Genomic DNA, 25,752 nt, shown 5'->3' with positions numbered 1-25,752 from the left:
TAACCCTAGTTACAACAATAGACATATTGTTATTGTTAACAGAAGTATAACACTAGCTTCAACAATAGAAGTATTGCTAACATAGAAATATAACCCTAGTTACAACAATAAAAGTATTGCTAACATAGAAATATAACCCTAGTTACAACAATAGACATATTGTTATTGTTAACAGACGTATAACACTAGCTACAGTAATAAAAGTATTATTACCACATAAGAATAACGCTAGCTACAGCAACAACAGAAGTGTAACAATAGATACAATAGAAGTATTGCTAACAAAGAAATATAACACTAGCTACAACAACAATTGTACTGTTAACACGGAAGTATAACACAACTTACAGCAACAACAAAAGTATTACTAACATAGAAGTATAACACTAGCAACAACAACATTAGAAGTAATGCTAACATAGAAGTATAACACTAACCACAGCAACATTAAAATTAATGCTAACATAGAAGTATAACATTAGGTACAGCAGCAATAGAATTGCTAACATAAAAGAATAATACTAGCTACAACAACAATTGAAGTGTTGCTAACATAGAAGTATAAGGCTAGCTACAGCAACAACAGAAGTATCCCTAATTTAGAATTTTAATGCTAGCTACAGCAACAATAGAAGTATTGCTAACAGAAATATAACACTAACTAAAGCAACAATAGACGTACTGCTAGCATTGAAGTATAACACTAGCAGATGAAGCTAATCTTCATCAACAGAGTGAACACTGGTAATATAAAAGTATAACATCAGCAGAGATGAAACAATAGTAAAGTAACAATAGGAGTATTGTTAACATACTAGGGATATAACTGGAAGTAGTAGAAATAAAACTAGAGTAACAGAAGGACTGTTATTAAGAAAAACAGAGTTTAACTAGCAGCAGGAGAGTTGAAAATAAACTGTGGCAACAATAGACATATTGTTAGAAAAGTATAATAACTGACCTCCACTCTTCATAGAAAGTGATCAGTATAGGTTTCAAACAGAAATTCACAAATTACTGTGAAGATAACACCTAACCTTTTCAAAAAGTTACTGTTTGCTTTACAGAATATTATGTTAATTTGTCTTGAACATTTTCAAGTCTATGTAAACATTCATTTCACATACAGCATTGTTAAATTATTCTTTACCAAACCAGCTTAAATATGGTCAATAGAAGTATATTAGAAACTTTCTAAATATAGTAACCTACACATTTACTACAGCACCGACACTGTTACAGTCTGTATTATGGAAGTAATTCAAAGTGTGTGTATAGCGATTGTACTTTACCTTGTGTGTTTGATAAAAACTACGCAGATGAGTTATTTCTCTTGTGACCATCATGAATGGTGAGACTTTAATTTTAATGTTACAAGTCCTAACGCTTACAGCTGAGCCATTAAGAGGCTAACCACATGTTAATGTTTGGTGTTGAGTATAGTCTGATTATAAAAACAAATTATAAAATTTGTTGACTCAGATATTAGTAATTTATTGTTTGTTTAAGTTGGATAACAATAACAGTGCCACAACTCTGTGAGATATAAGTGATAGATACCATCATAATTATGTAGGTTATAAGAGATGAATACCTGAACTGAAAATGTATTGCCAATAGAGGCATAACTCTCACAAAATAGGTTATATTTATTAGTACTGTTCTCTATCACTGCATGTTTTCAACACTTGTCACTAGCCTTCCACTTCCCTAGATCATAGGACCTATACCACATACCACTGGAAATGGGAAGAATGAATGGAAAAATGTGGAAGGAGATAGGTATCCATTGGAAATACATTTTCAGTTAAAGAAAATGTTAACTTCTGATATGATATTTCATCTCTTATAAAATAGCTGGATTTCCACAATGAACTAGTGGAGGGCCAAGGAAAAAAAAATGATTCCCCTTTACGAAGTACCCAAAGAGAAACCATGAAATGTTCAAGCAATATATATATATATATATATATACAAAAGGAAACTACACTAATTTTGATCCAGGTGCTCTTTCATGATCATGTAATGAACATAAGATGCAGAGAAAACATGAAGAAATCCTATAATATGCATTACCTACCGTGTTTCTCCGAAAATAAGACAGGGCTTATATTAATTTTCACTCCAAAATATGACACTAGGGCTTATTTTCGGGGGATGTCTTATTTTGATATATTAAAAAAATGAAGTTACAAAGTAAAACTATTAAACTAACCATTTAAAATAAACTATTATTAAACTATTAAACTAACTGATTAATACTTAAACAAACTAATTAATAAATTAATTTTTTTTTATTTCTTTCCTCTTCCTGCCACTCTTAACTAGGGCTTATTTTAAGGGTAGGGCTTATATTAAAACTATCCCCAAAAATCACACTAGGTCTTATTTTCTAGGTAGGTCTTATTATCGGAGAAACACGGTATTAAAGGCCAGTCAATTTGAATATAGATGAGAACTAACATGAAGCGATTCCAAACCCAGTAGAGAGCTAAGTGAGTCAGTATAAATAGTACATTTCATGTACTGCATAGCTTCTGCATGGTCCAGAGCAAAAGAAATGGTGTACAAGTCATCAGTGAACATAGAATCTGTAAAGGAGATTCTGTGCACAACCATCAAACCAAAACAAACCATGAAAGATACTTCAGAGTCACCTGATTTCAAACCATCCGTATAAATGGGAAAGGAAGAATGGTTCAAAAGATGTTTGACAAATAGAAAATGGTACTTCCAATCAGGAATATCCAACTTCTTCAGATGACTCAAAGAAAGAACATATTTGGGGATGGTAATAACCCATGGTAGGATGAGCTGACCAGTGGATAGAGCAATGTTATCTAAGGACAGACCTAATTCATCCAACCACGTTGGATAGGAAGGCCAAAAAGAACAATAGCAAACCATCTGAAAAAGCATGGCCTAATAAGAAAGGAAAACACAACCTCAGATGAGTTGCTGTAGTAAGGATTGAAGTTTTGATAATAAAGACAGTTGCAAACAGCAGAGATGTAGAGAAGGTTTATCAGACTCAGTGTACAAACTATGGACTGGAGGAATTGCAGAAGGCCCCTGTGTAGAGCTGAAGCCCCAGATAAAGAATGGGTTCTCTTCAATGCTGAAGTCCTGGCAGAACCAAAGACCAGAGACCCATAGTCCAGTTTTGATCAAATGAGAACATGATAGATTTTTAGCACAGAACACAGATCCACTCTCCAAGAGGTGTTAGAGAAAACACGGAGGATGTTCAGTGCCCTTGTACACTTGACAGGTAGCTGCTTGAGGTGTGGAATAAAGATCAGCTTACAGTCAAAGATAAGCCCCAAGACCTCTGCCTCAATTACCTTGTGAAGAACATCTTCTCCAAGACAAAGCTCAGGATTGGGGTGAATACCCCATTGGTGGCAGAAGTGCATGCAAACAGTTTTAGAGTGAGAAAAGGTAAAACCATTTGCTATGGTCCACTTCAGTAAATGATTGAAGGCAGTCTGTAGCTACTGTTAAATAAACCTCATGCTCAACGAATGACATGAGATGTGGAAGTTGTCAACATAGAGACCATTTGCAACTGTAAGGGGGAGTTGTCCAATGATGGCATTAATCTTCATAATGAAAAATGTGGCACTCAAGACACAGCCCTGAGTAACTCCAAGTTCCTGTGGGAAGGAATGGGAGAGTGTTGAAACCACACAGTCCATTAAAAAAATTTTAATCAAAATTGACAAATGGCCACACAACCCATATGAGTGGAGATCTCACAGGGTGCCATACCTTCACATAGTATCACAAGCTTTCTCAAGGTTACAAAATACAGAAACAAGAAGTTTTCTCTAGAGGAAGGCTTCTCTGATTGACATTTAAGGTTGAATAAGGTGGTCCACAGTGGAGGGCTGTCGTTGAAACCCACATTGGGTTGGCACCCCAAGATGTTGAGTGGCTAGAGCACATGAGACTGTAGTGGTAGTTTGATCTCATTCAACGCCAAGCATGAACTGACAAAGACAAATGGTAGGTAAGATGTGCTTCCATTCCACAATCCATCTTTACCTGTACACATTTCCAATCCAACCAATACCTAATCTGCCATAAACCAACATACTGCAGATGGTAGGAAGAGGAACACCCACAGTAGGATGGCATCTCTTATTCAAAAACTGATAACAGTGGGCATGTTTTTCTAATCTGCAGTAGGAGGAGGTTACCCAACAATACACAAGTGGGTATACATATGCTGCATCCAGCTGCAACCAACACCAGGTCTGCCAGAAACCAACATGCAGCAGACAGTAGGAAGAAAGAGCACAAACCTGGGATACATATCCAATCCAAAACATGGCAGCATTGGTCATTTGTCATCCACTCCACAGCACATGGTAGATGAATGGCCAGAGCTAATGATGACTAACTTAGCTGGACTATCTCCAACCAACACCTCATCCCCTTGAAATCACATCTGGTGGATGATAGGTAGAAGGAATGTTTCAGCCTAAGAGACAAACTGTGGAATGCTTCATTCAAAATTTGGCAGCATCTGGAATTGTACTTCAGGTCTGTGATAGGAATGGTGTCAGACCCTTGATCCAAGATCCTTATCATGACCACGCCATTTCCAAACAACACCAGACCTCCCCCTCCTCAGGAATGTAAAACTAAAGAATAGTAGGAAGAAGAAATGCCATTGTGGTAAAAGACAATCTTCAATATATGTGTTTCTGCATGTGTATCAGTACAGCGTAGTGCTACAACCAAAAGCTGGCAGCATCTGGAATTGTGCATCAGATCTATAGTAAGAGAAATGACACACCATCAAAACCCACAGAATGGCACTGCCATACTCCCAACAGTGGTATGATGCATCATTCAGAAGGACAGGTCTCCTTGGTCCACCACCACAGTGGCTAGAAACTGGTAAATGACAAGAACTCTTATACTCTGCTACAAGAAAAGAGGGGAAATGCACTGGAAAGTCCAGAGGACAGCATCCTCAAAGACAGTGCAACAGATGACTGCAATTCCCTATTTTAAAAATTAAAGCTATCACAAAGACTGAGTCAATCAACCAACACCTGGCAGTACATACAATTGTACATCAGGTTTATGGTAGAAAGAGTCTCAATGCAATGGAACAGCAATCCCTGTCTATTTTACTCATGGTCATCCACATATGTACAGTCTAACATGAACATGTTTGTGAAGCAAAAGATAATTAGAGAGAACCATTAGCAGTTCCTACAGAATGCCACATCTCAACAGTGTGCTTAATCTATTTCTATTACTCAGTTGGTTTGGCATAGAAGATAACTGAACAGACACACACAACCAACACCTACAGTCATCTGGAATTGCAGATCAGCTCAGTGGTAGGAAGAGCTAAAACAAAATTGACATCAAGTGTGGTTATAGGATGGACAGTGTAGATTTTCTAAACAAAATATATACCTGGAGAAGCACAAGTTGCCACTGCATTTAGTCACAATACACTACTAAAAAGGCCCCTGTCAATAAAGAAATAAATAAAACATAATACTCACCAGTCATAACAAAATGGCAGTGTGCAGATGGTGAATGAAGGTAAATGAAAACCCACTGAGCATGAAACAGCCATGTGATGTCAATAGCATAAAACAAAATAGTTCAGATACTGGCCCTAATGATGACTTCCAAAGGAAGACAAAAATGGGCAGCTAAAACTATGATGAGTTGACAGATTTGATGAGAAGATAACCTAAAAAGGCAACAATCCTTAGGTGAAAGGGAAAAATAGACCAGCCTAATGAACTGATGAATCCAACCTACAAGGGTTATGGGAGAGAAGTCTCAGGACAGAAAAGAACTCCAACTGAATAAACAGTTACCAGGTACCACAGAAGAGAACAGTGTAAGTGAGATATCAACAGAGAGCCCAGACCAGACAGTCATAAATGTATGAAATGGAGGATAACAAATTGGAGAGAAGGTGAAATTACTCTTCCCAGCAGCAAAAGTCTTGAGCAAAAATGAATGGTCAGGAAAGGAAAGCATAGGAACTGTTGAAAAACACCCACTAAGCATCAACTTCAATTATATAAAAACATTGTTGGATAACAATAATTTTAAGGTGATACAAGGAACATGAAAATAAGGGTTTTAACAAAGAACAAGTGAAAGTGTGAAAGACAATATTGAAGTTCCAATCCAAGAAAGAGACAGGGCTAAGAGAATGGGAGTTTCCAAAATCATCTAACCACCCCAACAAACAGCAGAGGCACAGAGTTCCCAAAATGGAATCTCTCCCCTTCCACAACAGGCAAACAGCATTATCACAATTTACATATGTACACACATAAAAAGAAAATACTAGAACACTATTGTATATCTATATGATACACTACAATCAACAACAATGCAAGGCAAAAAAAAAACACACTGGGTCTTCATACTGGACAGACAACAAATGTTATAAATGCCTTCTAAATTTTGCTACAGAGAAAAAAAATTATAATGTTCTTCCAAAACAAAGGAGAACAATAACTTATTGAAATCATAGCCAGAAATGAAGCAACATAGGTCCACTAAAAGTTCTACTGACTTCTAAAATATTTCACGATTTGACCTGAAGTCCAGTTCACTTTCATAATGATTGCCTTTTGTTTTTCAAATGAAGAGGCACAGAGAGGTGTCCTATAAGATCCATTTTATTATTTCTTTTGCATTTATGTATTTATATTTTTCTTCCATTTTGAAATTTTGCCACTTCTGTTTTGTAGTGCAACAGTGCTCAATGTTGTTTTAATAATAATGGTTGTTTTGCAGTGACTTGTGGTCAGCAATACAGTGTATATCAATAATATACGAGGAGATAGAGATGAAGCATATGATGTGGAGCAGGCATGTGCAAGCAAGTCAACTCCTAAACTACAACATCTATTGTGAGCATTTGTTTACAAAAATTTAATAGAAGCTGTATCATAACAGTAAATTAAATGTACTACTTATAATTGTTTTAAATGATAAAAAAATTCAACTAACTCAAAACCAGCAAATGATGTCCATAAATAAAACACCTTGAGTATGCATTTCAAAGATCAGACTACACTTCTTGAATAATGCTTGGTTTGCAACCAATCATATATGGTTATTATTTATTGTCTGCCCAAATGACATCTCATTTCCATGATAACCACCAAGCAGATCATATTACTGCTTTGCTTAAATGTGTAAAGTGATTCTGTTTCATTCTCAACATTTCTCAGTGAAGTCAATGATTGAAGAGGAGTTTTAGTGAGGGTTTTGTGTGTGCTGAAAAGATTAAAACATGAAACTCAACATTTTCATTTTAAATTTCAACTAACCAAGCAGTAGATGTTTGCTTGACCTGTAAGCATGTTACTGCTGCTGTCCAAGTATACATTATAAAAAAGGCAATACTGCATGTTACGTTACAAAGCAATATTACTAATTATTATTATTAGAATATCAAAGAAAAGCTTTATCTTTATGAATAGGCATTAGCTAACCCAATAGTAAAGATCTAGATTTTAAATCCAGCTTACTAAATTGAAATATATGCAATACCAAAAACTTTAAGCCCTGAGTGCATTATAAGAGTGACAGTCAATCCTAAATATGGATGGTGGTGTTTACTGATGCCTTATCTGTAGTCAGAAGTTCACATTATCTGCTAATAGCACCATTAACTTTACTGTAACTACACACTACAAGAGTTATGGACCAAAGGTAAATGGTATCACTTAATAATAAAGTTCATATCATAATGCCTATTAAGAAAACTCAATCAGCAATAAAACTCATGTTGAAATCATACTGTGATGTCCAGCAAAAATATTGAATAAGACAGATGAGTATATCATAATAAAAAGCATACATAATGAGTTATGGCTACATAAAAATTACATACTGTTTTCCAAGATTAAAACAGGGCAAATTTTTAACTCCATTAAAACAGCATTATTAAAAAATATATATCTTATACAAGACAAAAAATTTAATCTTCCAAAATATCTTGATATTGGTAAATTCTTTAGATATGCTTTAACAGTAAATACAGAATCTCAAAGGGTTGAAAGTGATGTCAAGGTTTATCAAAACCTGTACCACCTGATCAGTAAAAGTCACTGGAAAACTAACTTTGAGTTAACTAAGATGTTCATGCTTTGTTCTTTTGACACTTAAGTCAAAAATTTCTAAAATGTCGATTTATACAGTCTTCAAAAACTTCAAAAGCACTTCCATCCAAAACACCCATGGTAAAATGGTGGTAATATCTGATCAAAATATGTTATCAAAACTAAGAACAAGGACTACACTAAGACATACTTTCCAACCTTGATGAAGTTTCAAACAATTCACACTTTATTATTTATGTAAATTCAGTATCTTTTGGTCCATTTTCATGTACAATGTAATCTCTATAAAATAGCTCAGAAAAATAATTTCTGCCTTAAAGACTTAAGATACTAAAGTCATTCTCTTTTGAATATAAGCAAACTTGTATGTTCCATGCACAGAAACTCAAATGTCAATTTCACTGAATGCAAATGGAACTGTATATGAACGTGCCTGAACTCAGATGTCAAGCATGCCTAAACTCTAATGTTATGTGAATCTTACAAAACTTGTTTAACCTACATAAAAAAATGTCAATATGTGTATATAAAAGTGTTTAGATGGTGGCTCAACTGGGTAATAAAAACTTTATTATATAAAGATCACCAATGGTTTCCCCTGCACAACAAATTCTTCTTTCCTCTTACTATTTAAGGAAATTAAAGCAGCAAGCATCAGATAAACCCTGGGGTTTATCCAAAATAAGTGATTGAAAGTAGCAAGTCAAATATTTTTCACAAATAATTTTTAGTGTTACTGACAGTACATTTACAATAATGTTATTTCATTAACAAGTCCACACTTCTCATAACTATTTTCTTAAAAGTGGGTTTCTCGGTATCAAATGTGTGTACATGTGTATGTGTCTGTTCCTTGTACGTTTCCACATTTCTTGATCAATCAATGCCAAGCTTGATAAAACGATACAGAGTGATATGAAAAAATCACGTTGAGTTTAAATTTACAGAAAAACCCTGCAAGAAAAGACTTGTTAAAGAAGTAAAGAAACATTGTACATGCAACAGCAATAAAAACAGGGAAACATACCAAGAAAGTAACAACAAATGATATATTCTAAGCAAGAAACAGATACCACATACCAAGAAAGTAACAACAGATAACATACACAAAAAAACAGCAAACAAAACATATCAAAGAAATGAAAAGCAAATGATACATACTTCACAAAGAAGTAAAAAACATATCACAGGAAATAACAATACACAACACACCAAGGAAGTGAAAAACAGATGACACATAACCAAGAAGTTAAAACCATAACACATGATACATAAATGATAAAAAAAAGATGAAACAAAACAAGTAAAAAGAGAAATTATATTCTAGATAAACTGTCCAAAGTAAACAGAGAGGTGTGGGCTTCAGCCAATTATATATACCTGTTTGTACATACTGCACAACTAAAGCTAGGTCTATGGTAACTTATCTTAATTTCCAAGAAACCTGATATTAATGTTTTCACTCAATAACACTGCACAACAAAGCTTTTGCTTCTTGAACATTGTTGGGTATTCCTTGTAGATTTTAGGCTGCTGATCATGAAAATCACATCCAAATTTGCCCATCACGTACCATTTCATTGAAATCTTCAGTTTCACCAGGACATTGTTACAATAGAAAAACAATATCAGGGCAACTGGAATCCGTCAATGCTTGATGACTACTGTTGGACACTGCAACGTGATGCACCGGACATTGAATACAAACGAAAATCAGGAGCAAAACACTTTTAATTATGTTGAACTTAATAGCATATTAGAAACAAACGCAATTAAATACATTATTGCCGGTAAACAGTTAACTGTCTATTTCTCAGAGTTTCTACGTGATGAAACAAAACCAAAACTATATTTGTACATACCCACCAGGTACCTGTCACAATCAGCAAAAACTTTTCAGGAAGCAAAACTTTTCAAAAAAATTATTGTGCAGTGTGATCATACAAATGCTAACAATTCAATTGACACAACTGTCCAGAAATAAATTTTTTACAGGTTAGAAATTAAGGTACAAAATTTAAGTTCCTTGCTTTACAGATGGATACAAGTACATCAAATGTTTCATGGGTCTATGACTGTTTATTAAACAATACCTAGTGACATAGTAGTCACAAGACATTATTTCATGTTGCTACAATACATCAAAATCTAGCTTGAAGTTTGTTATACCTACTTCAGATTTAAAACATAACAATCGTCAATAATCAATACTTGTATTTTTATATTGTTTATCTTCTTTTCCATAACAATAAAGAAGTTCTAATTAATAAAACATGAAAGTAACTAGTACTAATATTTGAAGTTTCACAGACTCACAAGAACTAAAGAACAAAGATTTAGTTTAATCCAATTCACATAAATGTTCTAATGAATGCTAAGGGGGAAAAAAAAAAAAAGATACTATTTCTTTTACATTAATGAAATTAAAAACACTCTTTGTAATCCATATATGGAAACAGAAATATTTATAAAACTTTTAAGATAACACTATCAGATGAAACTTTTTGTCAAGTTGTAAGAGCATACCTACTGGTCATTTAATAGTGTAAAAATGTAGCCTTAATGTTTCTAACATATTTCTCGTACTTATTAGTAGTTAGCTTGTTTTTTTTAATTCAGTAATGTAACACAGAGTAGGTTTCTCGTTGAAACATATATTTAATGCAATAAGTATATACTTACTATTACATGGTGTTCATAGGTTAGTATATACTTACTATTACATGGTGTTCATAGGTTAGTATAAACTTACTATTACATGGTGTTCATAGGTTAGTATATACTTACTATTACATGGTGTTCATAGGTTAGTATATACTTACTATTACATGGTGTTCATAGGTTAGTACTTTACAATTACACTATAACTGTTCAATAACCAATTATGGTAAACTTGCAAATACTTTCCCAGACTCAAAAACAAACATCATTGCTCATAACCAATTTTTCATTGAACTAGTACACAAAACCAAAATATTTCTAACATTAGTTTATTAACACAAAAATAGTAATTTCTAGAAATCCTTACATTGAAAAGGAGTAGTTTCACACACGTTTTGTCACTGCTCGTCAGGGAATGTTGTAACAGATAAACAAAATTATTCAATACAACACTAACCACTAGAGAATAGTATATCATAAAACAAGTCTGTAATTTCAAGGAAAATGCCAGATCCTGTCATTAGCCAGAAATACTATCTTGTTTAAACTTTTCTTATAGCTCTATGCTTATTACTAAAAGCTAATAATTTTGATAAATTAAGTTACCATGTGAGAAATTTAGGAACCCAATCATTTTGGTATTAGGCTTAACTGACATCATGATTGATAATATTTCTTATAATAGTATAATGCTGGGAATAATATTTATTGAAATGCATTAGTAATAAAACACTATTTACACTTTAGTGAGAAATATGCTTTGAAACAAAATTTAAAAAATGAAAAAAAACACAGATGAAATGGTATCTTCTGTATGTAGTCATGAATTTTCATTCTTCAACGAGCAGTTCGGAATATAACTAGTCATATATATAAAATACATAAATTCTTGTTAACTGAGTGTGAAAATGATCATAAACTGTACTGATCGTTTTCTTCGGTATAGCCTAAAAATATACTCGTATAACTTTTGCTGTGTTGCAAACCTGTTGTTCATACGAATTGCGCTATGTTACCAATTTTATTTAGAATACTCAGTGACTTTAGCTGGGCATTTATAACGTTTTTTTTTTTTTTGTTTTTTCTTCTGAATTTCGGCAGGAAATCAGCAGGTCCTGTATTTGTTCTGTACAAGTATAAAATTAAAAAAAGTCTACGCCGTTGCAGCCATTACGAGACAAGTTTAAGCTAGCTGGTATACAAAATAAACTACTGTGAATAAAGCAACGTTCTTTATATTTGTGGGTTTGTTTTATTGTCCAAAATTATTCTCCGATGTACAATTCCTGACTCCGCATTTTATAGTTATTTTTATATATCATTATACCTGAATACCACAATAATAACCAAAAAACTAACTGTATATCCGAAGCAGATAAGTAAATGGTCGTAATCACGTTTATGTACTGATATATATATATAAAGCATTACGCCCATCTCTACATGAAAAAAATGATTTTTATACAGTTTCCTACGCACGCATTGTCACATTTCATACAGCATCAAATATGAAAGAATCCCATACATAACAGCGGTTTTCATCATCGAAAGTGCATTTCTTAACACTAACTGAAATACGGAGATAAATTCTGCAGACTTCTCTGCCAATTCGAGATATCGCGTTATAAAACATCTAAAATTAAATAAGAACTACGTCATATCCGCCTTCATTTCAACGTGTTTAATCTGGTGTGCTTTTAGCAAAGCTACACGCGAGCTATCTACGCTAGTCGTCCCTAATTTTGCAGTGTAAGACTAGAGGGAAGGCAGCTAGTCATCACCACCCACCGCCAACTCTTGGGATACTCTTTTACCAATGAATAGTGGAATTGACCGTAACATTATAACACCCCCACGGCTGAAAGGGCAAGCATATTTGGTGTAATGGGGATTCGAACCCGCGATATTCAGATTACGAGTCGAACGCCTTAACCCACCTGGCCATTTAATGCCACCTTTTTCTGTTTGCGAAAAAAAAACATCAGTTCTTCTAAAATGTGACCTTGAAGAAGAAAACACAACGTTTTCTACCAGGAGTTGTAAAATATATGATGAATTTGTGACTTAACGTATATGGTACTGGACGAAGTTACTTGTATTTGTGACTTCATATATTGTACTGGGCGGAATATATTCGTATTTGTGACTTTTTGTTCTAGATATTCGTTTTGACAGCTTGGTTGTTTACGGATATTAAAAATTATATAAGGTCTATCTGTGCTAGCCGTCTTTAATTCTAAACCAATAAGGTTAGAGGGATGGCACATAGCTAGTGAACAGCGGGTTTCACCACCATCCTGTATGCTATCCACAGCTTCAAAGTTCAATTTTGTAGCAGTGAACCATGGGTCCTCAGAAAGACTCACACACCTTACAACCAAACACGCGCAGGTCTTAAAATATAAAAGGTACTTTTGTGTACAAAAGCCTCGTTCTCACAAAATATATGAATTAACAATATATTAAAATATTTTTACTCAAATGTTTGATTTAACACCAGTTTTTCGCTTAGACTATCAAACCAGTACCGAAACTGGATAATTAATAATTTCTCCCAATTATAGAGGCGCCAGGTTACTGTGCCTTATCGATTTCCAGTTACCTTCTAAAACTAGATTTAATTAATCGATAATTACTGTCAAGATGGGTATATAACTCAATTACTCTCTCATTCCATCATGAGATGGATGCGAAACTAGAGAGCAAAAAAATGGAATACTCTGCCTCAAGATAGGAAGTTGAACACATAGCGTTCAGTAACCAACCACCTTGAAATACTAAATAACGTCTATTGAAAATTACCATTTTCATATTTATCCCCTCTATTTGGTAAGTCTGAAATATCAAGAAACTAGATTTTCAGATTGTATAGATCACTGTTACAGACACATTAGCCTGATATATAAACAAATACATGCACGTATACATCAGTTTAAAAATTATCGTATATTAAGCAGTATCTAATTACAAATACAAGAAAGATGAGTATTCGCTCAAGTAACTAGTCTGGATCATAGATAAATGTAATGAGAGCGCATGTAAACTAATAACAAATGACAACAATTATAAATGTTTACCCTACGACCATTCTTACATCTAAAAATTGTTTCTTCACCAGAATATATGTACCAGCTAGGAGACTTTCATTTAAGATTATGCGACAAACCATATTTATCGATGACTAAAACATACAGGTCGCCATCTATTGGCATTTGACGGCACAAAAACTGCTTTTAAACAATCGTTAACATCTATGGAAAAAAAGAGCAGAACACTAACTTCGATCATTGTGTTTGAAATGGACTAAAAAAAAGTCGATAAAACTTTGGGAAACTGAAATAAAACACATTATATAAGAAAGTTACGACATTGGTTAATATGCATTGACCAGCTCTATAATTGTTATATGTTAGATGTAAAATACAACAAAACAACAAGTTAATGTTGAAACAGGTCTGTAGCTATCTTCTTGGTTTTGCTTAAAAGTTGTTTGGATAATTTCATTTTAGGCACATTTGTGCCATTACTATAGCGTTGTGACTCAAATAACTAATTAAAGTTACTACCATAATTGGTTGATGATGTTTTAGAGATGTTATTAAGTATTTAAGCTGTCTCACAAAAAATTAATGGTATTGGTTGAAATACAATAGAAGAATAATCCATCAGACATTTGTGATTCATTGGAATGCCCTATAATTGCTCGAGAAAATATAATTAATGAAACATCAGATTGAAACATAAACTACAAGTATATTAAAAACTAAAATGTCCTATTACAAGCCAGATATTCTAGAGTCATTAATTACCTTTCACATGAAGAACATCAAGTACTTCAAACATTAAAACAAAACGGATAACTTCTTACATTGTCAAACAAAAGGTAAGAAATTTGTAGTACTTATAAAAACAACTCCTAAATAAAACACACATCTACATGATAGAAATTCATATAAGAACCAAATCCAACCCAATACTTTTAGATGAAAAAAAAACACAAAAGCCTCACCATAAGAATTTGCAAATCTTAAACCTCAACTACAGTTGTGTACCAGTTATATGTGGTCATTAAGGGATAAAACGAAGCAATGCAAATATCAACTGGATTAAGTATTTAAGCTGTCTCACAAAAAATTAATGGTATTGGTTGAAATACAATAGAAGAATAATCCATCAGACATTTGTTAATCATTGGAATGCCCTATAATTGCTCGAGAAAATATAATTAATGAAACATCAGATTGAAACATGAACTACAAGTATATTAAAAACTAAAATGTCCTATTACAAGCCAGATATTCTAGAGTCATTAATTACCTTTCACATGAAGAACATCAAGTACTTCAAACATTAAAACAAAACGGATAACTTCTTACATTGTCAAACAAAAGGTAAGAAATTTGTAGTACTTATAAAAACAACTCCTAAATAAAACACACATCTACATGATAGAAATTCATATAAGAACCAAATCCAACCCAATACTTTTAGATGAAAAAAAAACACAAAAGCCTCACCATAAGAATTTGCAAATCTTAAACCTCAACTACAGTTGTGTACCAGTTATATGTGGTCATTAAGGGATAAAACGAAGCAATGCAAATATCAACTGGATTATAATAAGTTAATCAGTAAGTTCGAAACAAATAGTTCACTTGTATTATGATGACTGTTATAACTTCTGTAGTTGGGCAATTACAATACTGCACAAACTTTATGCAAGCCATAACATTTTTAACATTTGATTAGAAAATTAGGTGCTATAAAGAATATTAGTTACTATTTACTGGTCTGAAAATTATGAGGTTGTTACAACTTTCTGATAGCTTTAATAAGCTACTTCACTTGTTTTTTTTTTTAACCGTAAATCTACACATAAAGCTACCTGTGCTGTGCCCATATGGGTATCAAAACCCATGTTGTAGCACCCTACGCATTTAGATTCACTACTGAGTCACTGGAAGGCCTGTTAAACTGCGGGAAATTTTCTAGTTAATGGTAAATACTCTAGAAAGTTTCTGAGATGCCTATATAAATACAAGTTCACTACAGTTAGTAAAACAGTTTACACACATTATATATATAGATCATGGGTTAGATTGGTAAACTGGAGTAATGCTACTTTCAAGAACTACTTTGTACAGTTAATGTGGTATTTGTCTTGATGTACTTAATCCTTTAGGTGCACGTGTTTTGGAGTCATACCACACTCAAAATCAGAAAATTCAGGTTTGGAGTCAGATTTGGAGCTTGTACAAGTTGAACTGTCAAATGTGAAAACAATGGAGAGATTTTATGCCATTTTAGGACTGTTTTTCATAAAAATTAAACATTTTTCAACTGCAAATGTTACAAATTTCTGAAAAGCAACATAAACCACATTTGATATTAATTTGTGGCTGAGATCATCAGTTTTGTCTCTTGCTTTGTGCATACATTTCATATTTCTAGCAAAAAAATCAAACCACATTAAGTAGTAAGTATGTAGCAACTGGTGCATTTAAAGGGTTAAACTGATTTAAAGTTAGTGTGATGGACTACGATAAAAAATTAAAAACTATAAAAAAGAAATAACTTTGTATCTCTCACATTTCATCAAGAAAGATATTACCAGTAATTTAAAGCCTTGATGGACAGGAATATGGAATTGAAGGACAATATTAAAAATAAACTACAATTTGTGTGTTTGTATGTACAAGTAAAAAACTTTTCCCACATTTAAATCAATACCATTTTAAAACGTTTCTTACAGAAACAAAATATTATTAGCACAAATTCAACAGTTAAGTTTTATTCAAGGTTTGGACATGGTTCAATATGTTTCAAAAACAATCAAACAAGTTCTTCAATATAGTTCCTGACATTCCAAATCAGCTTATCTTTAAATATAATTATTCCACACATCCTCCTTTCTGAACAACGTCTACTGATCCTCAGAATATCCTGCACATTAACAAAAATTTTATATAAATCATTAATCACAGACACAAAGCAACAGCAATTTGTGAGGAAAACTGTTCAAGTAGTGACTACAAATATACTGTGAAATGTTTACAGTTTTCTGAATTAAACTTATGGTTACTGTCTTCTTGTGCAACTTCCCAGAGGACATGTACACATGTTTCCTAAAAATTATACATAAATATTGAAAAAAAAGATGACATTATGTTATATAATAATAACAAACGATAACTGACAAAATATACATAACACAAGAGGATGAATAAGAGTATTCAGAGATACTTTCCATTTTGATAATTTCTAATCAAATAATATATAATATCACACTAAACTATATGAGTAAAGAATACTGATCCTAAACAAGAAAATATCAGAAGTGCAAACAAGTTCCCTTTCTGAAGACTTCCTTGTCAGGAACTAACAAGACGTACTTTACATACTATGCGTTATTTCATACATTTTTATGGGACTGGGTTTACAAAAAAAAAGATAGATTACAATTATTACCAGCACAGTTGACTCTCCATTAGCTGAAAATATGGGAGAACAGGTAATACAAAACACACAAAGAAACTTACAAACAAGTATCATTTCTGTTGAAAAATAAACAAAAATTGAAAAATGGGTTTTTACAAACATATTAAAAGTTATACATAATATACAATGTGATAGGCTTTACTATGACCACTAAAATTCATTATTTCTTTATTCTATCTGTTGCTTTTTTTAACTTGAAGAATGCAGCTGCAATAGATTTCACTGTTAAACTTTATTCACTCTTTTCAATTGTATAATTTTCCTTCTTTGTCAACATGATTCATTCATTTTGTTGACATTTTGTTCTTAATGGTCAATACACACACTAAAAGAAAAGATAAAAGAATACAATGAACAGTGAAGAAAATTACTAGGAACTATAGAGGAGCAGTTTGAAGCTTCACAGAAATGTACCAGTCTATGGAATTCTCCAGGTTGCAGCACAGTCAAACCTCAAACAAATAATGCACCAAAAATTAATGAAGAGTTAAGAATATTGCCAAGACATCTTATTACCTACAAGGAGATTACATTTAAGTATTACACACATCACACAATTTTCCAACCTTTTTTGTACCAAGGCCATTTGTTAAATTTCATTGCATTAAATCATTTACAACAAACATGATGTAATTTTATGTTCTAATATTATTTCAAAGTGGGAACCTATTGCAACCTGGAAAAAATAACAGTACTTTTGAACTGATTTCTGTTGACCACTTAACTTATGATAAATACAAAATATTTTGTTCCAGTAAAATAACAAAAGGCATAAGTTTAAGGAAAGGTTAGTCAGCAAGTTAGCTGCACAGAGATTGAGATGTTAAGATTTTTTTTTTTTTTTTTATAATGGCCCTCCACTGAGGTTAGGGAAGATGAATTCCAGAAAATAATGAGAAGGGTGCTATGATTAATATTACATAACCTATAATATGAACTAGTGCTATTTAAACAGCTCTAAATATAAACAAAAATTCAATGCACAAAATTGTACATTTAAATCCAAGGTATATTAGATTTATTACCCAACTTAATAAATTTTCAACTGATATGACCATACAATTACATAGTTTAAACGTGGTTCAGACCTCCATACAATTGCATGGCTTAAATGTGGTTCACACAAACAGAATTTTAAGAGTAATTTAGTTACTTGTTTACTGCTCATCAGCCATTAATGGGAAACCGAACAGTTTATTAAGCCTGATTTAAATAGCATTTAAAAGTAATTCACAATTTTATTTAATGAAATGCTAGCCCACCAGGAGTTCCCCCAGTATACCATTCTGCCCCAAATATTGATAAGCTCTGGACATGTTATTTAGCTACTATCCACTTGTCCATCAACAACATAAATGTGTAAATGGACTTCTGTTGTTTTTTTCATTTACATGTCACAAGAAAATATTTAAGATTTCCTAAGAACTGCATTTGTTTAATAAATAATCCAAATGGCCTAAAGCTTTTCCAAAGTTAATTAAAAACAAGTCTTTAGTGTATTTTACTTCAGTCCAAAATAAATTTGAATGCTCTTACACAGATGAAATAGAATAAAAGCTCAAATACAATTTTGTATCATTCTTAAAAAATATTAAAGGACATCATACAACAACTGAAGAATATCAAGAAAAGTTAAAATATGATAAATATTTGTGCATCTGAAACCAATAAAGTGATTGTTTATATATAGATTTGTAACTTTTAGAAAGTTTTCTAACCATATCTTCTACAAATTTACATATCTTAAAATCAACCATCACCAACCTAAATTTCAACAATTTAAACATTTCACTTATGTATAATCAGACTTCAAGAATCTCAATGTATATTGTAAGATTTTATTTAATTTGTTATATAATTTATAAATACTTTTTACCTTCATTAATGTAACTTTTTGCAATACTGCTAACTGGTTCTACTTAAATAGCATATCAATATGTCAGACATCACAATACTTTAGCTCCAAGTGTAGTGATTTACCATTACAACTGGTTCTTGAAGAACTCAACGATGAAGATGATGAGCTTGATGGTTTACCAATTTTTCTGAATAATGTGTAGGTTAATTAAAAAAAATATCTAACATCTGGTATTAAAACCAATTAATAAAATGGGGTTAAAAAAATCCAATTCACCTGATAACAATTATATGTTTCATATACAAAATCTAGACAGTGGGTTATCTGTACTCTGTCCACTATGGTGAATCAAACCCCAAATGTTAACACTTTAAGTCTTTAAACTAACCACTGATCCAATAGGGGAAACAACATTAGATACCAGACAATCTACCAGTATAAATAATATTTCAACCATTATTGTATCTCATCTTGTATGAAAATGCTGGTATAAGGTGAAAGACCTCTTCGGTACTAGATATAGCAGATATAGGGCAGTTGGCATTTTATTTACACTTTCTTGTTTTTTATTAATAATGGCTATTGATTTATTATACCAGATTTCATTTCAACACATCTAACACACTATATAATATTGTAGTTTCATGTATATACTTCTTAGTGTTTTGATAATCTTACATACTTTATTATCTATGGCAATTTACTTCATAATTTCTTTAGTTTCCAAGTTCATAAACTATTATTACTAACAAACAATTTTAATGTTGATTATAGATTTTCTACTCATAACATTAATGTCTCTTAAGAAGAATTCTCATTCTAAATGTAGATCATCAAAATTCTCTGATTATCACTGTCTAGTGAAGTTCATTAATAGCAGCCTACATTATATTTTCTCAACCCAAACGAGCCATTTTTACATATATATTTCTCTACAAGTGGGTTTTCTCGACATCACTAAGCAGCCAACATTGTTTTTCCTGTATTTTCACACTGGTATTAACTTTTTTTGCAATAAATATAATAGTTCTTATGTCATTTAGATAAATGGCATTCAACTTGAAGGTTAGTCAAAACTGAGAAAGTTTCATGAAAGAGGCCAATATCTGACAATTTTATGAATCCTAAAATTTAGAAATATTTGAGCTTTTTCAACCAATATTTAAAATTAAATAACTGTTCAGCAAAGTTTTAATAAAAACAAATTTAAATTACTGGATTGTTTTCATCTAATTGTATCTTGAGTTTTGCTACAATAAGTTGATTAAATGGTGTAAATCGTAACACTAAAAGTAATAGTAATACATCATTATCACATCCGTGTAGCTAATGCTATGTAATGTGCTAAGATAAGCTACACTTACTACTAGGTAAGGTTTTGTTTTGAACTTTTTCTTATTAATAAATAGATCTAACCTCCTGAATGATCTTGCATCCCTTAACTGGTCCAATCTGTCCAAACAGAGCTAAGATCAATTCTTCCGTCACAGCTGGATTCAGGTTACCCACATAACTGCGTTTTGAAAATAAAGCGACACGTTATCCGTCAAATGGAACATTAATACTATCTTTCGATCAGAGCAAGCTACCTGCTTAGTTTGAATGAAACTAAAAATTAACTTGGTAATAAGCATCTTTAACTGAATATACTTTTCATGCTTATAAAAACTAAAATGCATTGTTTCATCAGTTGGGTACCATTGCTGTTAACGGTATTTTCGACACTTGGAGACAGGAAGTGAACACAACTTAAGCCAGACTACTGAGTAAGCGAGGACAAACCGGTAAGTAAGGGAACATAAATTTAATTTATACAAAATATAAGCATACTTACAGAGTACGAGGCTGGCTTTCATTCCACTGATCCTGTAAAAGAGAGGGATATTTTTCAAATCTACCTTTAAATAATAATCTAATCCAGAAAAATTAATTATTCTACTAATATACCTTATTTGACATGATGGCGTCTGTACACACAACCCACGTTAGAGCTCAAGCATAGTACAGAGACCTCTAGAATATTTGATTCCTCTCCCCGCCAAAATTTGTAATTATTTTCTTAAATCGAATGACATAATAAACGTTATTTATTTGTGAAAGCGATAAGTCTACAGGTTTTTAATGCTAAAAAATCAGATTTCAATACCCGTAGTGGACAGTGCCCTTATAGCTCATTATGTAGCTTTGTAAGTGACATTCATGAATAATCTTACGATTTCAGATTGCCCGAAATTTTGATTTACAAGTTAAATAAATGTCAATATGTATAAAATTTATGATAATTGCCAACAAGAATGATACACACAATTTTTTTTTTTCTTAACACAAATATATTTTCAAATGCAGACAACACTACAATTTATAATAATGGCAGTTGCAAAGAATGATTTATTTATAAAAGTTTATAAACTTACAAGAAGCCAAGTATGACCAGGTGGTGAATGCGATCGCCTCGTAATCTGAGGGTCATCACACCAAACATGCTCGTTCTTTCAGCCGTGGAGGCGTTATAATGTGACTGACGATTACGCTATTCGTTGGTAAAAGACTAGCCCAAAAGTTGGCGGTAGGTGATTATGACTAGCTGTCTTCCCTCTAGTCTTACACTGCAAAATTAGGGACGGCTAGCGAAGATAGACCTTGTGTAGCTTTGTGCTAAATTCAAACCCAAGTTCTTGTTTGGTCCAACGTAATTTACCAGCTTTCTTTCCACAGAAGAAGATAGACATCTAATGTTCTGTTATAGATACTAACGTTCGAAGTCAATTTTCTGGAGTTAAGTGGTTCGTAATGTTCGAAAAATATAAACGTTCCTGAACCAAATATCTGTAATTTTCCTATTAATAAGCGCTTATTACAATTAAAGCTTTCGATGCTTTTTGTACACTGACTGTAGAAGACCAACAGTATTTTAATACTGTCTCTCCGCGTCTTGCGACAGCTAGCTTTTATACTCATTAGGGAAGATTCTCGAAAGTTCACTTGGCAACTATATTCGCAGATACGCTAATGTTTTGATAAAACATACATTATTTACTCTTAAACTCGATAATCTTCTACAAATTTAGAGAATAGGCGAGACTTGTGTAATACACATTTAACAATATACGTTGCGTGCATTAAACTGAAACAGACGTAGATATTAAGCATGTAGATATGTATAACAGCAAATTCGTTACATGTGTCACGTCTATTCACCAAGGAAGAGTAACTCCATTTCAAGGTGTGACACAAATGCTTGTGCAAATTAGGGACTCTCTTTCTTGTAAATATTATTTGAAAAGGTCATTAATATACTGATCTTTGGACTATGGGATATCGCACAAGAATTCATTTGTCTGACTTGAAAATGTGGTATAACATTGTTCTTATTGTCCTTGTTCTTAGCAGATATATTTCGATCGCCATCTTAACAACCTGCAAGATATCACGACAGAAAATGGAATGTCCAATTTTGTGATAAACATTACACTTTTAAATAGAGGTTTATTTAATTTAGTTGCTTATGTTTGTTTATTTGTTCTAAGGTTGTATTTGAATGTAGTCAACTGGTTGACGTGGCAGACTGAATCAAAGGATCCATGGTTCTCATTGTGTTCCCACAAAAGATAAAAAATATAAATGATACTTCCCACTTTGAGATCAAATTTTAATTATAAGAGTGACAGTGAAATTATTAGTAACTACTGTTTACTAACGTCCTTTCTTCTTGTTTATCATATCAGAATTCAGCTAGGTTAGTTCAGACAGTCCTTGTTTACTAAACCAATCGTTTTCTCTTTGTGTCCAGTTTATCTTCATAACACTTACTGAATCTGTGTTCTTGTAGAAATCTTTGTCTAACAGGTGGATATCAATTTACTAATGCCATACTTAAAACGGTAAAAATTTTCATAAATTGTAATATTTTACAGAGAACACTTGATGACTTTTAATTATTACAGTTTTCATTCTCCATACATTCAGTTTTCAATACTCTGGTAACAGTTGAGTAAGATAATCAACAATAAGCTATTTTAAGGTTGATATAAATCTTATATACAATTTATTTTAGTGTAATACAAATTATTAGTAAATCAAAATCTGATAAGACAATCACTTAGTTGTCTCTATTCAAGTACTTATTACATAAATGACACTGACTATTGAATGAATCGTCGTGCGCTCTTTTATTAGCGTCCCTTATTGATTTCCTCTTATTTTGTATATCATTTATATTGCTCTTATTAGCCATCTGTACTTTTCGCCTCTTTGATATAGTGGTCATTGTCCTTCCCTACTTCGTCTGGCATGGCTAGGTGGTTAAAGCACTCGACTCGTAATTTGAGTATCGTGGGTTCAAATGCCTGTCGCACCAAAGATGCTTGCCCTTTCAGCCGTGGTGGGCGTTATAGTGTCATGATCAATCCCACTATTTGTTAGCTTACTTAACTTTTATATTGCAATTGACATTTCTACTTTGTTGTTGTTTTTTGCACATTTCTCTTTGTTTGCTCGATTTTGTTTCGGTAAAAATGATTTTTGTTTTTCATTCTTATTTAAATCTTATGTCTCATTGTTGTAATTCCTGTCTCTTTCGTCTAAATCTTCTTAAAACTGTTTGTGCCTGTTTTTTCCTGATCATCTTTCTATTTTTGTTATCATTTCCATTTTCGAGTCTCGCTTGGAGCACATGTCATCATATTGTAAATTTGATTTTTTTTTATTTTAGCAAAATAGCTCCACTCCTGATAATAATGTTGTAATGTTTTATATCGTTTGTCGTGTATTTTGTATTAGTCATAAAAATTAATGACAACAGTATCAGTAAATAGTGTCAAATACAAATTAATACTGGAAATAATCGACCCTACAACACCAACAAAATATTGTTTTTAATTAACTAAACACTTAACATTTTGCTTCGCACCTTTTTTCAGGAGATTTCATCAAAACATAAAGTGAAATTGACAGAACAAAGTTTCAAAATTTGTATGAAAAAAGTTGAAACACTACAATAAGCAGCTGCTCTTTCCGATGAAGTTGAAACACTACAATAAGCAGCTGCTCTTTCCGATGAAGTTGAAACACTACAATAAGCAGCTGCTCTTTCCGATGATTATACTTTAACACATAAAACCACTTTTCATGAAAAGAAATTCCTGTATCTGTTCAATTCAGTAATGTTGAGGATTATTGTAAAAAATCCAGCTCCTTTAGTTCGAAATATTCAGACATTCAGGATGAAACTTCATCAAAATCATCAAGGTCTGTCTGACATTTCTGTAAAAAACCTGGTCATGTTATGTCCGATTGTTGGTGTTTTAAAAGGAAAAAGAGGCAACACTCAATGCATTCGTATTTACATCTGGACGTAGTTTCACCAGATCACCCGATATTGTTGATTTGGCCACTGATATAAATGCTGGTGTCGTTAAAGAGAAATTTAGACCTTTTGTGTCTGTTGGTTCTGTATCTTTCACAAATGACACCGCTAATCCTATATGCATGCGTGTGCTGTGTGATACTGGGGCGACTCAATCATTGTTGTCAGAGGGTTTATTACTCTTAAATTCGAGCTCTGCCACTGGTGAGTCTGTTATGGCTCAGGGTATTGAGGGTGACTTTGCTAATGTTCCTCTTCATATCTGGTTTCGGTACCAGTTGATTGGAGTAAGATCTACTCTGCCAATTAAGGGTGCATGTGTTTTCTTATAGCAAAGCTACAACGAGCTATCTGCTGAGTCTATCGAGGGGAATCGAACCCCTGATTTTAGCGTTGTAAGTTCGTAGACTTACTGCTGTACCAGCGGGGGACAGTTAAGGGTGTAGCATTATTGTTTGGAAAGAATATGACAGGGGGAACGTTGTTGCTGAACCCAATATGGTCAGCAAGCTGATCACTGTTTCATCTAAAGATGATGTTGTTGTTAAAGAAAATCCAGATGTGTTTGCCTCATATGCTGTGACTCGAATTGAGGCTAAGAAATTAAGCCAAAAACAAATGATAGAGATGTGTTCAATGGACGAAATTATAAGTTTGTCTCAGACATTTTTTGAATTTGACAGGATCTTGTGAATAACTGTTCTACTGCTGATAATTCATTTGTAAGTGGTAATGATGAACGTGAGGAATCTGATACAGCTGGTGAAATTCCGTTTGTTAGAAGTAACCTGGTCACCAGGCAAGAAGACATTCCTCAGATCTCTTCACTATTAAGGTATGCATTCCCAAAGAATGAACTGAAGAAAGTTTCAAATGATTACTTTTATAAAAATAGTGTGTTCATAAGAGAAAGGAGACCACCAAACGTACCAGCTTTAGAGGACTGGGCCGTAGTTTATCAAATTGTTGTTCCAAAAACATGTCATTCCGAAATATTGAAAGCTGCCCATGAAATTCCCATGAGAGGTCTCCTAGGTGTCAAAAAAACATGTGACAAAATTATGAGACATCTCTTATAGACAAAAATCTAGGCAAGATGTTCTCCAATTTTGTAAAACTTGTCATATATGACAACTGGCTGGAAAACCTAATAAGCAAATTTCTGTTGCTCGTTAAAAACCTATTCCAGCTTTTAAAGAATACCTCAGTCGTGTGGTTATTAATTATGTTAAACCAGAGGATAA

At 32.8% G+C, this 25,752-nt stretch overlaps 1 protein-coding gene across 3 annotated transcripts in view; it reads right to left on the bottom strand.

Annotated features, from left to right (window-relative positions):
* Positions 1 to 21,200, bottom strand: part of LOC143223692 (cytotoxic granule associated RNA binding protein TIA1-like) — a 160,775-nt gene extending 139,575 nt beyond the window's left edge. For all 3 annotated transcript variants that reach the window (XM_076451994.1, XM_076451995.1, XM_076451998.1), the window contains exons 1-3: positions 21,091 to 21,200; positions 20,978 to 21,009; positions 20,560 to 20,656 (exon numbers count right to left, since the gene is read on the bottom strand). In XM_076451994.1, the coding sequence (XP_076308109.1) occupies positions 20,560 to 20,656; positions 20,978 to 21,009; positions 21,091 to 21,102 (141 nt within the window). In that variant the 5' untranslated portion in view covers positions 21,103 to 21,200. The remainder of the gene's footprint in view (positions 1 to 20,559; positions 20,657 to 20,977; positions 21,010 to 21,090) is intronic.
* Positions 21,201 to 25,752: the final 4,552 nt, after the last annotated feature.

Source organism: Tachypleus tridentatus, chromosome 8 (genome assembly GCF_004210375.1).
Source record: "Tachypleus tridentatus isolate NWPU-2018 chromosome 8, ASM421037v1, whole genome shotgun sequence".
NCBI lineage: Eukaryota > Metazoa > Arthropoda > Merostomata > Xiphosura > Limulidae > Tachypleus > Tachypleus tridentatus.
The sequence above is the reverse complement of the archived record's forward strand: the minus strand, read 5'-3'. Positions and strand labels throughout refer to the sequence as shown.